This window comes from Antechinus flavipes, chromosome 5 (assembly GCF_016432865.1).
Source record: "Antechinus flavipes isolate AdamAnt ecotype Samford, QLD, Australia chromosome 5, AdamAnt_v2, whole genome shotgun sequence".
In the NCBI taxonomy this organism is placed as follows: domain Eukaryota; kingdom Metazoa; phylum Chordata; class Mammalia; order Dasyuromorphia; family Dasyuridae; genus Antechinus; species Antechinus flavipes.
The window spans coordinates 45922602-45940319 of NC_067402.1; the positions used below are offsets into that span (position 1 = coordinate 45922602).

At 40.0% G+C, this 17718-nt stretch overlaps 1 protein-coding gene across 3 annotated transcripts in view; it reads right to left on the reverse strand.

Annotated features, from left to right (window-relative positions):
- Positions 1–112: 112 nt before the first annotated feature.
- AKAP9 (A-kinase anchoring protein 9) overlaps positions 113–17718 on the reverse strand; it is a 174388-nt gene continuing 156782 nt past the window's right edge. For all 3 annotated transcript variants that reach the window (XM_052001534.1, XM_052001533.1, XM_052001535.1), the window contains 7 exons: positions 17088–17270; positions 13512–13712; positions 5724–5956; positions 3684–3769; positions 2786–2936; positions 1974–2113; positions 113–661 (listed from right to left, as the gene is read on the reverse strand). In XM_052001534.1, coding sequence (XP_051857494.1) covers positions 618–661; positions 1974–2113; positions 2786–2936; positions 3684–3769; positions 5724–5956; positions 13512–13712; positions 17088–17270 — 1038 coding nt within the window. In that variant the 3' untranslated portion in view covers positions 113–617. The remainder of the gene's footprint in view (positions 662–1973; positions 2114–2785; positions 2937–3683; positions 3770–5723; positions 5957–13511; positions 13713–17087; positions 17271–17718) is intronic.

Below are 17718 nucleotides of genomic sequence, written 5' to 3' on the forward strand. Positions count from 1 at the left end.
AAGGCTTTTCTTTCTATTTGTCCTATCAAAATCCTTTGCAAACAACTTACTTAAAGTAAATAAATGAAGGTATCTTTCAACAATTTAAATAGCTTAAAAAATACACCAGTGATTAAAATGAAGGTTTGTTTGTTTTTTATTTCAGTACTTTGACAAAATACCCCCATAAAATTCAAAACGTCTACCATTACAAAAATAGGTCTCTACGAGTGATATTTTCTGTCTGTGCTGCCAGTAGCAAATATATTAGGAGAGAATCATGTAACTTCAGTAGTCCTGCAATAAAATCACAGGACACTTCAAGCTACACATTCATCAGTGATAATATGCAAGTTTCATCCCTTTGATAAATACACAAGTCTTTCATAAGTTAATCATTTAAATTAGCATTCCACAAATATACATGTAATTTAGTGATTGTTGTGCATGAACACACAATGCTTATATACATAAATTCCAGTTTGCTGAGATGTGTTGGCAAGGGAATCGTATACAATCATAGAGCTGTGTTCATGTTGGTCCCATTAAATATACACAATACAAAAGCACAAAAGATGTATCGATTTACAAAAGGCAATTATTTAAAGTCACTACAACTGATGATGCCGTCCAAGGGATTATCTTCTCATGCCAGCATGGAACTGGGTGTATGAAGTTGAACCTGAGGAAGAAAAAAGGTCCAATAATATTACTGGAAGCTGAAGTTCAAAACGAAGAACCTCAGACTCTTTCCCCCTCCCCGCTTCTGGGTCACTCATAGGGTCACTGAGGTAATAGAACAAGTTTTTTGGTGAAACCTGAGAGGACCAGATGCTGTTACTTTAAATGAAAATGGAAGAAGAGCTTTACATATGGTTGCAAAGTTTTCTACAAATATCTCCTTGCAACAACCCTGGGAAGCAAGAGTGATTTACCTCTTGTTACAGATGAGGAAACTGAGGCACAAACACCTATCACCTAACCTCAAGTGATGCTCTGGGACCAAGCTTCTCAAACTGTGGGTCCCAACTCCACATGGGGTTGTGTAGCTCAATGTGAGAGGTCATAAAACTGATTATCAGAAAATGTTTGGCTTTATAGCCCGGGGTCATGTAAAATTTTCTTGGGTGAAAAGGGATCATGAGTGGAAAAAGCTGAAGAAGCCCAGACATAGTGATCCTGACATGCCACTGAGGGCACAGGGCCATCTTCCTGCCCCTACCTAACAGGAGGATGCTGAGTGAGGCCCTCTGCACACGGAGAGGGCTGGGGAATAAGCAGGGATGACATGACCGGCCTCTGCTGTGGCCGCTGATGGGCCAGAGGGGAGGCAAAGGCAAGGGGGCAGAGATGGAATAGACAGAGAAGTGGGAGACAGACTAACTTCTCCCTCTGTGGGACTCTCTGCTTCATCTAGAGGGGAGAAGGACCAAGTTCTCATGGGCCCACCCCTGAAGCGGGAGGACTTGCTGAAGGCCAGGGCGGGCACGCTATGGGCAGGACACTGCTGCGCGTTCAGAAGCACGGGAGAGAAGGTGGCTGTGGCTGTGTGGGAAAGGAGCCCCCACCTTGGAGACCCCTGCCCTGCACTAAGCTAGATGTACACTTGCATTCAAGCCCTGGGGGCTTATCAGTATTTCGTAAGTGAAGTTCAGGTCCTGTAGTTAATACTCTGTAGAAGTGATGGGTTGGTATCCTTCATGGATTGGAGTCCCATGGCCAAAAAGATACTCAGTTCTTTAAGTTAAAGCAGCACGCAGCAGGAGATGGGGGCTCCTTTCCCACCTCAGCCATGACTGGCCCTGGACCAACACCCAACCGTCCTGTTGCCTCCATTTCCTCGTCTCTAAGTGAGAGGATTGGACTCTGGGACCTCAGGACTCTCTATTGAAGCTAAACTCGGGATCCTCCTAACTAGACTTTGCTAGGTTTTGGTTAAAAACACCTGCAAATTATGGACACGGCTCGCTGTCAGAATAGTCAGCTGAGTATACCTGACTGGACGTTTCCAAGTCTCCTCTGCAGAGCTTCTAACCGACTGATATAATCTGTCAGTGCTCGGTCGGGGTCATAATTCTGAAGCTGAGAACATGCAAGGGATCCAGGATTCAGGTCGGCTGTGGAGCCTTGGTACCTGTGGGATATGATATACAAACAGTAATATGGTAGACGGTAAAAAATACTCTGGTGGGTAATCAGAGACGCCCAGAGACGGGTCCTGCCACCGCTCCTCGTCTCATCCTTCCCAAAGGTGCATAACAGAAACGAGGCACTCGGCACACTTTCATTTAAAAAGCTGATTTTTAAAAACATGAACATTTTAAGTTCATGCTTCCCTGGGTTTTCCTGAGTGTGGTAGACCCTAAGTTTTTAATGAGTAAACAACTATCATTTGAGTCTCAAGTCTACAAACAGCGCTGCACTTGTTGGGCATGGAGGAAGTAATACATGAGCACCTGCTGGCTCACTAATTTTTTGGGAAGTAAAAGCTGCCAGAGGCAAAACCATAGCAATAAGTCTCCTGAGTTTTATGTGCCGTGTTCTTCAGACAAACCACTGCTTCTGAAGCTGGCAGATGGGGTAGCTAAGGGGCTTTTGAGAGCCACAAATTACCATGAACTGAATTTGTCATTCAGCACAAAGAAGGAAACAAGTGGGGAGAAATATAGGGAACTATGGATTTTAAAGAAAATGGTATATATGTTCTTGTCTGAAAAGCACTGTTTTTGCCAAATCCTGATGCCAGCCTTTTCTGTTCGGGACGAATAAACCTAGTGATTGAGGCAGCTTTGTATCATCGAATTACCTGTGCTGGAAGTGTAAAGGAGACCGAGGGCAGTCCAAATCGGACCTTGACCGGTAAGAGGAATGTCTTTGTTCTCCACACAACTCTAGTCCACCAGGAGAAGAATACAATGGATCGCTCTTTTCTGTGCCTAAAGTGACCCAAAACGTACCTCGAATAGAAAAGAAATACCATTGCTTTAAAAAAATTCTCTAAGATAAGGCTGCCACAGTTAATGCTCTACTTAATTACTATCGAAAAATCTCTTCTATTTTCAATTACAAATGGAGGTTAGAAGCATCTGACCTTCAAATGCGTTGTTAACAGTTCTATGGGATCCTCCACGATCCTCCCAACTGAGAACTTGTCTTTGTTGCTCACTTAAGAGACCAGAGGGTTGCAACTTTGAGAGCTTCATGGATCCATCTGATCCACATCCTACACTAAGGGAGGCTGTCCCTGTAAAGTCTGCTGCCCTTTTCACTCCTCCTTATTCAGCATTTCCAGATTCTGGGTTACAAGGCTTCCTTCTGGGTGTAAGGACTGAGGTGCAGGTCATCACAATGACTAAGCAAGAATATGGCCTGGTGCCAACAAGCGACTCCTACACAAAAGTGTACAACCCAGGGACGCTGCCAAGAGGCGCCAGTGGCAAAGGAGTGGGCACGACCTGAGTCCGACTGAGACCTCCTGGGCAGGGCCATCCCCATTTCTGCACACTGGGCTGACTGTCTTTCTGTGACTGCTGGCCATGGCTCCTGGTTGCATCCCTTGAGCCCCTGAGATCCCTCTGAGGCAAGTTTCAAAAACTGTCACAGACATCAGATCTGTATGTCTTTTTTTTTTTTTTTTTTTTTTTTTGGGTCTTACAAAACAGAGTAATTTAAAAGAACCGCAAGGAAGCTTGTTTTGTTTTTACCTGGATTCTGTCCAAAGCCATCTCTATTGATATTAATGGAACAAGAGCCTGTTACCCGATGCCATCTGCGAACTAGGAACTTCATTCTAAAAAGTTAGAAAAAAGTTAAATATAAAATGTCATTATAAAGTCAAAAAGCGGAGAAAAGAGCTTAAAAGTGAACTTGCTACACAGCAACATAAAACCATATACAAAATAAGTTTCATATAATCATACAGGAATATAGCCTTTATTTGCATATTGTTCCCTGGCTTAAGGGAGTCTTCACAAAGGAACAAAAGAAGGGCCCAATCGTTGGCTCTTTTTCTCCCCAGCTAACATCTTGAACCTCCCATTACTTGTCAACCCTTCTCCCTGAGCAGAAAAATGGTGGAAAATAGATAAGAGTGAACAAGGAGCTCAGGGAAAGAGAAGAAAAACAGGAAAATAGGAGTAGAGGTTGGAGGAAATGCAAAGGAAAAAGAAGCACCAAAAGAAACAAAGCAAGAAAATAAAAATCATAGAAAAAAAATCGACACAAAGAAGGAATCCAAAGGGCAAAGAAAAGAGGTGACCCATCCCCACTGGGAGGCACAGGCCTCCTTTAGGAACCCAGGACAGTAACTGGGCATGAAGAAGCTGAAGCTGAGGGGTGGGTGGCGAGGGCGCTGCTCATTTACCTTTCAGGGTAACTATTCTCACTCTTATTTCTGTAGCAGTGAGTCATTCCCCAAGCTGCACATTAACCTGCCTGAGGGCCATGACCTGCCCCTGCTCTGAGTCTAGAAATGAATGAGTCAGGACACACACACAGACAAATAAGAGGCATAAAATACTACAATTGAAGCAATTTGTGTTTATGTTATTGGAAAAAACAAGCTTGAGAATTAGTTACCAGGGCTGGCTCTAGCCCGCTTTGGGCACCGGTGCAGGGGCAAATCACTTTGATCTCTGGATTTCATTTTCATCAACTAAAAAATGAAAGGGCCAGGCTAAGGAAAGATCCTGTCCCCCTTATTAGGCTATCAAGCTGGAGCAAACAGAAAACAGTCATTTTAAAGAAAAAGCTCCCATCTTATACAGCAGGACGCTGAGGATGCCAAAGGCTCAGCTGGGCCTGAGTCAGAGTAACCTCAATTTCCTTCTGATGTTCTTTCTATTACAGCTCTGAATAAAGGGGGAATGACAAAGCCTTAGAAGTGGTCTGGACATGGCAACAAAAGCAAGTTTAAAGGGAGTAAAGCTCCTGCAAGAGGGGAAGCAACTGGTCCACAAACAGGGAGAGAGGAAGGAGAGGCTGCAGGGTTACTCACAAAGAGTCCTGCCTGATGGGGGAAGCTCTTAGCTAAGAGGAGGTGAACTTCCAGGGGCTCCAGGGCTTCAGCCTTTCAGTCCCAAGTCCCAAGTCTCCGTTCCTTGCCTGGGCTGATGGGGAGCTAGAGTTAGTGATGGGGACGGCTGGGGCTGGCAGCTCTCGGCACAGGTGGCTTTTACACGGAGCTCTTCAGAAAAGCATCAGAGGGGGGGTCCTGGGTCCGGAAGCCTGGCTTCAAGCCCTGCCTCTGAGACGTAGCAAAGTCTCGTACTCTCGGGGCGGGCAGGCCAGGTTTCAGAGAAGGGGCGATCTGCCGCAGGACAGGGAGGTGCCCAGGCCACCTCAGGCTTAGTAACAGCATGAGCGTGACAGGTAGGGACAGGAGGAGAATGTGGGATGGAGATCACAGGGAGAGCTGAGGAGCTATGGCTGGATTACTGGAGGCTCTGAAAACTAAGGTCAGGATCGACTGGCAAAAAAAGTCTGGTTCATAATGTTATTTAACAAGGAGGTTTCTGGAAAAAAAGGCAAGCTACACTGGATTGTGAAGAACCACAAGAACCAAAGGGAGGCAACAACTAGACAAAGGCAGAAAACCCAGGAAGAATTAAATGATCTCTCAATATTAGGAGGTGGCGAATTTTACAACGATGAATGAATATGGATAGCAAAGACAAAGAGAGACTACTAAATCCCCCAACTTCAGAGAGCTGATGCAGTTTTTTTTTTCTTTTGAGGTACTTTACCTTGAAATTGCAATCGACACTCTAACAGCAGACCGAAACCTGGTGAAGCCTTTGGACTGGTTTGTGATGACCGCCAGGTCAGTACAGGATGGCTGCCCACCCATTCGTGCAATCAGGGCCAGAGTAGCGTCTTCACATTCTTGGAATCCACCTAGCAGTAGCAGCAGGTAGTTCTTCTGATAGATGAGAGCTTTCCGGAAACTTTCTGCTCTTAAATATTTACCATAAATTCTCTAAATTTGAAGAAGGAAAAGGGGGAGGAAGCATTAATAAATCATGTAAAGTTAACTCCCCAGTCAACTGGAAAAAGTGGCTTACAATCTAATGGTGAAGAGAAAGGGCTGACCTTGAAAGCAGTGTGATAACTACCCTTTCCCTAAGCCTGAGTTAACTGAGCTGTAAAATGGAGAGAGTGAGAGAGTACTACCTACAGTACTAACTTAAGAGGTTGTCATAAGATTCGAATGAGACAGTGTAAATATTAGATGACAAATTTAAGGAGATTTAATCACTTTTACTGTGCAAGATCCTCAGAAGAGGCTCCTCTAGGTTTGGTCCCAAACTGGAAGGAAAGGCTGGACTTTGCAAGTGAAGGAGGAGAACATGGGATGGAGATCACACAGAATACCAAAAGGGAAGCAAGCTGGATAGATGGATGAGGGTCCTGAAGACCAAGTTAGGAGTGTACACTTTGTCAATAAGAGGGAATCACAACCCAATTCTCCCTGTGCAACAAGAGAACTGTTTGGTTCTGCAAACATATATTATATCTAAGATATACTGCAACATATTACACATATAGGACTGCTTGCCATCTAGGGGAGGAGGTGAAGAGAGGGAAGGGAAAAATTGGAACAGAAACGAGTGCAAGGGATAATGTTGTAAAAAAATTACCCTGGCATGGATTCTGTCAATAAAAAGTTATATTAAAAAAAAAAAAAGAGGGAATCACTATTGGTTTTTGAGTAGGTGAGGGCCATGATTAGATCAGTATTCTGGCAACAGTATGAAGAGTGGACTGGAGAGGATGTAGAATAAGGAAGACAATGTACAGAGAGAAGGAAAAAAGGGCCAATGGATCGTCCTGGCCAAAGAAACAGAAAGTGGATGGGGCTTTGGTAAAAGAGAAAGAGAAGGAAGATAATTTAACAGCTGATTAGATTTCTGAGAATACAATCTGGATTCTGGGACCACTGCTCAAAATACAGAAATGATGGGTTGTTGAATAGCTATGTTGAGTACCTTAAAAAGGACTGGTAAAAATATAAATAAAAAGGACTGCCAGGCATTGACCCACACTTAACACCATATACCAAGATAAGGTCAAAATGGGTTCATGACCTAGGCATAAAGAATGAGATGATAAATAAATTGGAAGAACATAGGATAGTTTACCTCGCAGACCTGTGGAAAAGGGAGGAATTTATGACCAAAGAAGAACTAGAGATCACTATTGACCACAACATAGAAAATTTTGATTATATCAAATTGAAAAGTTTTTTACAAACAAAACAAATGCAGACAAGATTAGAAGGGAAACAATAAACTGGGAAAACATTTTTACAATCAAAGGTTCTGATAAAGGCCTCATTTCCAAAATATATAGAGAATTGACTAATTTATAAGAAATCAAACCATTCTCCAATTGATAAATGGTCAAAGGATATGAACAGACAATTCTCAGATGAAGAAATTAAAACTATTTATAGACATATGAAAAGATGCTCCAAGTCATTATTAATCAGAGAAATGCAAATTAAGACAACTCTGAGATACCACTACACACCTATCAGATTGGCTAGAATGACAGGGAAAAATAATGGGGAATGTTGGAGGGGATGTGGGAAAACAGGGACACTGATACATTGTTGGTGGAATTGTGAACACATCCAGCCATTCTGGAGAGCAATTTGGAACTATGCTCAAAAAGTTATCAAACTGTGCATACCCTTTGATCCAGCAGTGTTTCTACTGGGCTTATACCCCAAAGAGATACTCAAGAAGGGAAAGGGATGTGCCAAAATATTTGTGGCAGCCCTGTTTGTAGTGGCTAGAAGCTGGAAAATGAAAGGATGTCCATCAATTGGAGAATGGTTGGGTAAATTGTGGTATATGAACGTTATGGAATATTATTGTTCTGTAAGGAATGACCAGCAGGATGAATACAGAGAGGACTGGCGAGACTTACATGAACTGATGCTAAGTGAAACGAGCAGAACCAGGAGATCATTATACACTTCGACAACAATATTGTATGAGGACATATTTTGATGGAAGTGGATTTCTTTGACAAAGAGACCTAACTAAGTTTCAATTGATAAATGACAGACAAAAGCAGCTACACCCAAAGAACGAACACTGGGAAACGAATGTGAACTATCTGCATTTTTGTTTTTCTTCCCGGGTTATTTATACCTTCTGAAACCAATTCTCCCTATGCAACAAGAGAACTGTTCGGTTCTGCAAACATATATTGTATCTAGGATATACTGCAACATATCCAACATATAAAGGACTGCTTGCCATCTAGGGGAGGGGGTGGAGGGAGGGAGGAAAAAAAAATCGGAAAAGAAACGAGTGCAAGGGATAATGTTGTCAATATAAAGTAATCATTAAATAAAAATTAAAAAAAAAAAAAGACAACTCTGAGATACCACTACACACCTGTCAGATTGGCTAGAGTGACAGGGAAAGATAATGGGGAATGTTGGAGGGGATGTGGGAAAACAGGGACACTGATACATTGTTGGTGGAGTTGTGAACACATCCAGCCGTTCTGGAGAGCAATTTGGAACTATGCTCAAAAAGTTATCAAACTGTGCATACCCTTTGATCCAGCAGTGTTTCTACTGGGCTTATACCCCAAAGAGATACTAAAGAAAGGAAAGGGACCTGTATGTGCCAAAATGTTTGTGGCAGCCCTGTTTGTAGTGGCTAGAAGCTGGAAAATGAAAGGATGTCCATCAATTGGAGAATGGTTGGGTAAATTGTGGTATATGAACGTTACGGAATATTATTGTTCTATAAGGAATGACCAGCAGGATGAATGCAGAGAGGACTGGCGAGACTTACATGAACTGATGCTGAGTGAAATGAGCAGAACCAGGAGATCATTATATACCTCAACAACGATACTGTTTGAGGATGTATTCTGATGGAAGTGGACCTCTTTGATAAAGACAGCCTTAATTGATCAAAGATGGACAGAAGCAGCTACACCCAGAGAAAGAACTCTGGGAAATGAATATAAACTGCTTGCATTTTTGTTTTTCTTCCCGGACTATTTATACCTTCTGAACCCAATTCTCCCTGTGCAACAAGAAAACTGTTTGGTTCTGCACACATATATTGTATCCAAGATATACTGTAACCTATTCAACATGTAAAGGACTGCTTGCCATCTGGGGGAGGGGGTGGAGGGAGGGAGGGGAAAAATCGGAACGGAAGTGAATGCAAGGGATAATGTTGTAAAAAATTACCCTGGCATGAGTTCTATCAATAAAAAGTTATTAAAAAAAAATTAAAATAAATAAATAAATAAAAAAAGACATGCCAGAACGCCAAAAAAAAAAAAAAATTACCCTGGCATGAGTTCTATCAATAAAGTTATTAAAAAATATATATATATGTATCTGCCAGGAATCATGCAAATCTAATCAAAAGGGCTTTAAACTGAAAAGGAGAGGGGGAATGAGAAAATCATTCAGATACTTTTATTAAGGTAGACCAAAAAGAACCACAGGGAAGGAAAAGGAGCAGATAAGAAGCCAGTGATTCACAGGAAATAAAATCCAAGAAACAAGCCAGTAGTAGAATCTATGGCTTCAGATGTCTATCACTAATTCACAAATTACTGGAAATCAGAAAGATGAACTAGAAATTCTGATGCAAAGATGCAAATTTGATTTCAAAGCTATTACTGAAAAGTGGATGCATGACTAATCTAAGACTCTGAATAATATCTAACTTATTAAAAAAGAATATAAAGATAGAAGAGAGGATGAGGGATGGAATAAAAAGATATTTTTTGGTGAGGAAATCCAGGCACTAGGAATGGGGGAAGCATAGGGAAACAAAAACCAAAGTGATATTGTCATGGGACTATGCTATAGACCACCTGGACAGAAAGAAGACACAGATGAGGAGTCTGAAGACAGATCTCATGTTGGTCCAGAGGCAGAAGAAAAAAGTGACAGGAGACTTCGATTATTTGGATATCTGCTAAAATTCTCCATCAAAAACAGAAGAGCTACTCATTTCTTTACTTTAATGACAAATTCAACCTTCAAACGGTAAAGGAATAAAGACAAGTTCCATTCTGGCCCTGATTCTCAACAGGAAGAAGTGATTCTTATTGTAAAAACCATGGGAACCTTTGGGGAGAAGGGAGAATTCTGTCTTAGAATTTGTGGCAAAGGAGAGAAAAAACCAGACATTTCAGAATCTGTTAGAATAGATTTCAAAGGGTTCTGAGAAAGGACAGGTAGCTTAATATATTATCAGTCACAGGAAGGATGAGAAACTTCCAAGAATGAAATTCTTAAGATGAAGAGAAATAATTCTGAAAAGGAAGAAAAAGGAAAGTTCCTAAAGAGATTATTAAGTGTTTTGCTAAGAATTTATTCACCAAAATAAATTTTTAAAAAGGCAGAAACAGAAAATGGAAGCTAAGGTATTCAATGGAGAACAAAAACAAATCATTATTTGTTAAGGACCATGTTTAGGTGAAGGGGCAGGTCAATTCTCCTAGAACCTCCATAGCTGTCAATCATCTGTTGCAGGGAGTTGCAGGGCGTTGCAGGGCAGCCTTTGCTGACACAGATGTTCCTTGTGAAATGGGAATGAGGAGAGGGGTCAGATAATGCAATTGCCTCTCAGTGAAGAGGGCAGAGAACAGCAAGGGCCTCTCGGTCGCCTTGTATTGTCATCATCCGCTCACATGAAGAGATCCATTCTACAGGTCTGAGTTAGACTTCCAGCAGCCACTGGTATCACAACAATTATTACCTACAGTGTCAGAATTGTTAAAGCTTATAGGAAAAACTTTGATTTTTTTTTTAAGCTATAATGAAAGAAAAGAGGATATTCAAAGAATGGATAGGACAACTACTTGGAGAAGAATGATGATAATGGATAAGGAATAGAAGGTAGCCCTGCTCAACTCATATTGTGCATTTGTTTTTGCTGCCAAGAATAATAGGCTTTGGACTGGACAGAAAAAGAACAAAAGCAGCTGTTTGCGAGCTGAAACCCAAGTAAAGTGAGGATGCTACTAAAAGAACAGATACTAATAAGAGAACCCTTTCAACCTCTTGATGAGTTCAAATCTCTAGTCCTGGAACAAACTAGAACACAGTGTAACTACTGTATTTCCCCGATAATAAGACACTGTCTTATTATTTTTTTGGACAGAAAAAACAACAGAGGGCTTATTTTAATGCTCTCAATGGTGCCAGCAAGCAAATCACTGGGGAAGAACAGGATGACACACTCACTGCTGCAGCTCTGATTAGATGTAGCTCGGAGCGTAGTGTGCGTTTCACCTGGGGGGAGGGGAGGAACGGTGCATACAGAGGGTACCGTAATGTAGCGTGTAGCGCAGGGGATCACCTTCACTACAGTAATAATCTCAATAGGGCTTATTTTCGGGGGAGGGCTTATTTTAGGGGAATCTTACACAGTGAGGGGAGGGCTTATTTTCGGGATAGGTCTTATTATTGGGGAAACACGGTAAAGTACCCGATGGGTGTGATTCCTGAGCTATTGCTGTGGATGTACAAAGAATGGAGTCACAGCAGAGGTATATTTCTATCTATCTGTCTGGTACACTAGCATAGTGCCTGATATATGGAAAACCCTTAACAAATACTCATTGGTTCAGTGAATGACTAGAAGAAAGCAAATGAACCAATTTTCACAAAGGGGAAAAGAATAGGTTCTGTAAACTCCTGACCAGTTAAGGCTGATAGTAATTCTTGGCAAAATTCTAGAACCGATTATTGAAAGGATACTTAGTGGACATATAGAAAAAGAATCTGTGATCACAAAAAATTCAGCCTGGCTCCATCCAGATCAGGGAATGCTCCACTAAGCTAACTTCCTTTTTTTGACATAGTTCCTAGATTGGAAAGCTGAGGGAACACTGTACCTAGATTTTTAGCAAAGCACTGGACAAAGTCTTTCACATTATTCTTAGAGAAGAGATGAAGAGATAAAAGTTAGCACAGTTAGACTGAAAACTAGCTGAAAAGACTAGATAGGTCTTTAATAAATATTTATTAACAAAGTATTTATTAACAGGTTTGACATTAATTTAGAAGGTCTCTAGTATAATATTTTGGAGATTTATGTTTGGTCCTATTCTTGATGACATTTTTATCAATGACTAGGATTAAGTCATTGATAAATGACACACTTATCAAATTTGCAGATGGCAAAAAAAAGGAGGGATAGCTAAAATTATACAGTCCTCTCCCCTGGACAGGATCCAAAAATATCTCACCAAACTAAAATGTTGGGCTAGTCATAATATAATTGAATTTAACAGAGACAAATGTAAAATCCTACATGAGAATTCAAAAAACAACTGCATTTAGTACAAGCAGGAGAAGATATGGCTAAAAAGTTGTTGGTCTGAAGAACACATTGAGAGTTCTAGCTGCCTCAAAGTCTAGTCAGAGTCAACCTTGTGATTCAGCTGCCAAAAAAACAAATATAATTTTAGGCTACATATAGAGAGCCATAATATTCCCAAGACAAGGGAGAAAATAGTGCCCCTGGTCTCCGCCCTGGCCACACAAAATCCAGAGTACGGTGTTCTCTTATGCTACATTTTGTTATGGATTCAAATCAATTGGAAAGTGTCCAGTGTAGGGAGACCAGAATGGTGAAGAGACTTTGAGATCAATATGAAATTAATTAAAGGAGCTGAGAATATTGAACCTGAAAAAGAGAAGATTTAGGGCAGACATAGTAGATGTCTTTACATATCTGAAGAGCTGTCATGAAAAGGGATTGGATTTGTTCTGCTTGGTCACAGAGGTTGGCATTAGAAGCAATGCATGGAAGTTAATAAAAATAGAGTTAGACTTGATTTAAGGGACAACTTCCTAAAAATCAGAACAATATAAAAGTGGAATGGACTCCCTTGGGAAGTAGTGGGTGTTCCCTCATTAAAGGTGTTCAAAAAAATACTGATCAGAATAGTTCTCGGATATAAAGGCTTTTAGAGGATTCTTATTCAGCTCTGAATTATGCCAGATGCCTTTTGAGATTCTGAGAGATAGGAAGAGAATGATAATAATGCAGTGTCACAGGAACCCAAGAAAGGCACCAGAGAGGATAGCCATCATTGTAATGACAATAAAACACACATGTTTTTACACTCTTTTGAGATGACAAAAGCTCTTTTCATCCAATAAACCCCATAAAGGCAGCCATAATGGTAAAAATAGACAAGGGATGCTAGATTTAATGATAAAGTTGTTATTGATCTTGGAGGAGATAAATACAAACAAGTATGTACAGACTTCCCTTTGTAGACTTCTGATCACTAAAGAGAGTTTGACAGAGGAGGATATCTTAAGAGAGTCAAAGGAAGGCTTTTTTGTTTGTTTGTGAAAACTGGGGAGACTTGAACATGTCTGTATATTGAGAGGAAGGACTGAGCAGACAAGGACAAGTGGAGATTCAGAAGAGAGGACTACGTTAAAGCAAAGTCACAAAGGAGAAAAAAGGAATAGGATCAAGGGCACTGAACATTAAAAACCAAAAACAACAGTGACCTACCTTTAAAGTGGCATTTTCTGAACTAGGGTTCAAGTCTTGTGACAAAGCTTCATTCCTTAGCTCAGCTTTCAGTCTGCATACCTCGGCTTCAGCCCGTCTCAAAGACTTCTGAAGAGCCAGCTTTTCTCTGTTCCAGATTTCTTTCTCAGAAGCTATGACTGCTTCAATGTTAGTACCATGATGGAGTGAATGTCGAGAAGACTGCAGGAAGAGAACAAATTTTGTTAACTTATTTTTGCTCTTTTTCTTCATATTATGTAATTTTCCATTAAATGATTTTTGTGATCAATCTCCTAAAGCTTCAATAAAAATTGCTGTTGAATATTTGTTATTCACAATGAACAATATACTTGAGATATTTTTCAAAGTGATTTCTTTCTTATTATCTTTATGTATTCCCCTCTTATCTGTCATTTTTAATGTGGGGGTGAATAAACATATTTATAGTGTCCTATGTATCAAGCAAAGTGCTAAGGTGCTTTTTTTTTTTTTTTTCCAAATATTATCTCATTTGATCTTCACAGACTCTGTGAGCTGGGTACAACATTCTTCAGGGTAACCATTCACAGACCATTCAAATTTCTTTAACAATATCCAAACTATGAGGCTTTTATGATGCTGCCAGCTCTGGCGTATAAACAACCCACTTTATATAATTACAAAAACACGAATTCCTTAGCGTATACCTCCGAGACCGTGACTGCGTGGCCAAAGAGTGTGATCAGTTTTGTGACTCTTATGGTATGTTAATGATGACTCCTAAGAACCAATCATACTAATCAATGTGGTGCCAGTCTGCTCAAGTGCCAGGAAAAATGGAATTTTATCACTTTTACTTATTTCTGAAAGACACCTTAATGATTATCTTACAAATCCCTCATCTAATGGAGGATACTGGGGCCAAAGCAGTCGAGTAGCTTGCTAAGGTCTCTGTTGCTGCTGCTGCTATTTAGTCATTCAGGTGAGTCTGACTCTGTGTGACCCCATGGACTTTAGTCTGTGGTGTTTCCAGGCAGATACTGCAGTGGTTTGCCATTTCCTTCTCCAGTATACTTCTATTTTACAGATGAGGAACTGAGGCAATTAGGGTTAAGTGGCTTGCCTAAGATTACATAGCTATTAAGTGTCCAAGGTCAGATTGAACTCAGATCTTCCTGGCTCCAAGCCTGATGCTCTCCCCAGGTCTCTGCCTGCAAATCCAGGGCTCTTTTCCTTCTTCTAGGAAGGTATCTCAGAGATGTCAATTTCTTGACCCATTTTTTTTCTTTGCTTAACAGTAAGATTTTTCAAATGCTTGTTTACAACTTGTTTCCTCTTTGGCAAAACATCCATTTGTATCCTTGCCATGTAACTTTTATACATTTTTATTCTTCATGAAAGTCATACTCTAATAATTGTTTCTGTTATTTTTATGTAATCAAATCATATCCACATGCTTTTGTGATCTCAACAATTTGGAGATTCCCTCTAAGACTGAGACCACAGCACATCCGTAAATGTCCGTTCTGCATAACGCTTACACCTACCCACAGCACATCTGTAAATGTCCGTTCTGCATAACGCTTACACCTACCTTTCGTGAGTTTGCCACCGTGAGCTCAACTCGGCGAGCTGGGGGCTTTCCTCACCCTTTCTTGACATTGTGAGGCTACACAGAGAACACCCGCATCTTCCACTCTTCTCTCTCATCACAGGAGCCAACCATCTTCTTTCTCGATCATAAATTTTCCTAATGAGAGCCTTTATGTCAGCTTGTCTCGCAGCCACCATGCATCTTTCCCTTGCCCTGTTATACTCATTTTTAATTCTTCAGAGACCACAGTATTCCATGACTCACAGTTATACTATGACACTAGTAGGATATTAATATCAGAAGACAAGCTTGGGTTTCCAGGAGGAGTTTGGAATTATTAACAAGGCTTTGTAATTTGGCTGAAGGCATTCCATGGTACTTGATTACTTCTGTGTAATTCTTCCCTTACGTGATATTCATTTGTACTGTCTAGGATACTAACCAGATGATCCACTGAGCTATTCATCCAACTCTCTACTGATCTCCATCTACATATGTAAGATAGGGAGCTCTCTAAGCTGTCCATTTAATTGCATGTAATAATATGGGCTACAGACATTTTTCAACTACTTGATCTTTCCAATGTGGATAATTAGGGTAAACTCTTGAATGAGTGTGGACTCTTCCCGGGGACTCTATCATGTTCTGCTTCTGGATGCAGCCAGCACAAAGTCATCTGTAAAGAGGAGTATAACGGAAAGACTTCACCATCCAATAGAATACATCTTCAAATCTATTATGAAATTCTGTTTTTAATTTTTGACTTTTCCTTCCAAACATCTAATATCTTCTTCTACTATCAAATACCTTCTCAGCTGGAGCGGTATTGTTTCTTGCATGAGGTACTTTTTTCTATAGGTACTTTGTTCAATGCAGCTGCTGTTTCCATCTTTGTTCTTTTTAGTCTCATTTCTACCTCCTTGACAAGCACTTTTAGGATGAGGATGCTGGAGCTCAAGTGAGATGTCTGTACCTTGCTTGATACAGAAAGCAGTTTGTATTAAGAATCTTTGCAGATCTTTCCTATTTTTCTTCTGTTGGTTGTCTATGTTCTTTTTTATCCTGAAAAATGCTTTTAGTTATTTTGCTTAGTTGGAACTCTTGCCAAGCTTTATTTAAACTGGTTCTATCCTTCACTGTTTATATACACCTCATAATCATATGAATGACTCCAAATCGAGGGAGGCTTTCTATTATGTTCTAGAAAGGTGCTCTTCCAAAGACAAAGGGTTTCTAATATCTGTCAGGTTGACTTTTCAATTTCTGTCTTTGATTAAAATATTATTGTATAAACTATTATTTTATTTTCCTATTTTTTTCAATTAAAAAAATTTCACTAGGATTTATGAGATAGTCTGCTTAGGAGTTTCATTTTTTTCTTATGTGTGATAAAAGTTTCTGTCTATATGGTGTGTGTGTGTGTGTAAGTACACCAAGGATAGAGTGCTGACCTAGATTCCTTTAGGTTAGAGGCCTGCCTCCTGTATAGCTTAGGGAGAAATCAAGTCAAACAGCATTTATTTAAGTGCTTACTACAGCAAGGCACAATGGTAAATATTGAGAATACAAAGACAAGCAGAAACAAAGACAATTCTTGCCTTCAAGGAACATGCATTTTAATGAGGGAAAAACAGCCCATAAATGGAAGTTGAAAAGAGGAGTCAAGGTACCCTTTACAGAGGGATGGTTAGAGAAAGCACAGTGGAGGGAGTCTGCAGCCAAGAACAAGAAAGCCCTGGTTATTTGATCTGGGCCCCTTCCTTAAAATGGAGGTTCTGGGAGGAACCTACCGGATATGTCTTTCGCACTATAAATTACAGAGATAGTACCAATTTGAAGAAATTTTTCAATAGAAATTCCCTACACTGATGAAATCTGTGTAAATTTGGAAAAAGAAAATTTTACCAGTATGATGTAGGAAGAGAAAGGTTACGTCTCTTCATATACTATTAGGAAACATAACTCAGAATATTTCTAAATAAAGACATTAACAAAAGACATACATAGTCTCCACAAGGTCCTGTCTGTCGAAACCACCTGATCTCCTCTTCCAGCTTCATAACCACATTTCTCAAATCATTTTTTTCTTCAGTCAACTGGCTGATATGTCCTGTCAGCTCAGCATTTTGTCTGAGTAATCTTTCAGTTAACGAGCTACAGGAAATGCCTGGTGATATTAGTGTAGGCTAGAAAGGGAAAAAAAAGTGACATGAAATCAGATCAATAAAATTTTAAAATAGTAACAAAAATACAATGTTTGATCACAGTCTTGGGAAGAGTTTATACTGCCACCAGATATATATTTTGTGAGAAAGAAGAAATTGTGCAATGTAAATATATATTTATACATACATATATATGTATGTGTATGTATGTATATGTATATATGTATTTATATACAGAGATAACATGAAATTGCTCTCAATTATCCATGATGATGAAGAGAGATGATACAAATAGACTACAGAACATTCTAAACCTTAAACATCAGTTTCTTTCATCCTTATCCTCAAACTAAACTTCTTAAAATGATTCAATAACAAATGACAAAAAAGATGACTTTAAGTTTCATTTCCATTCTCTTCACATCCTCATTATTAACTCATTAAGAAATCCCCCAAAGCAATCTTAATA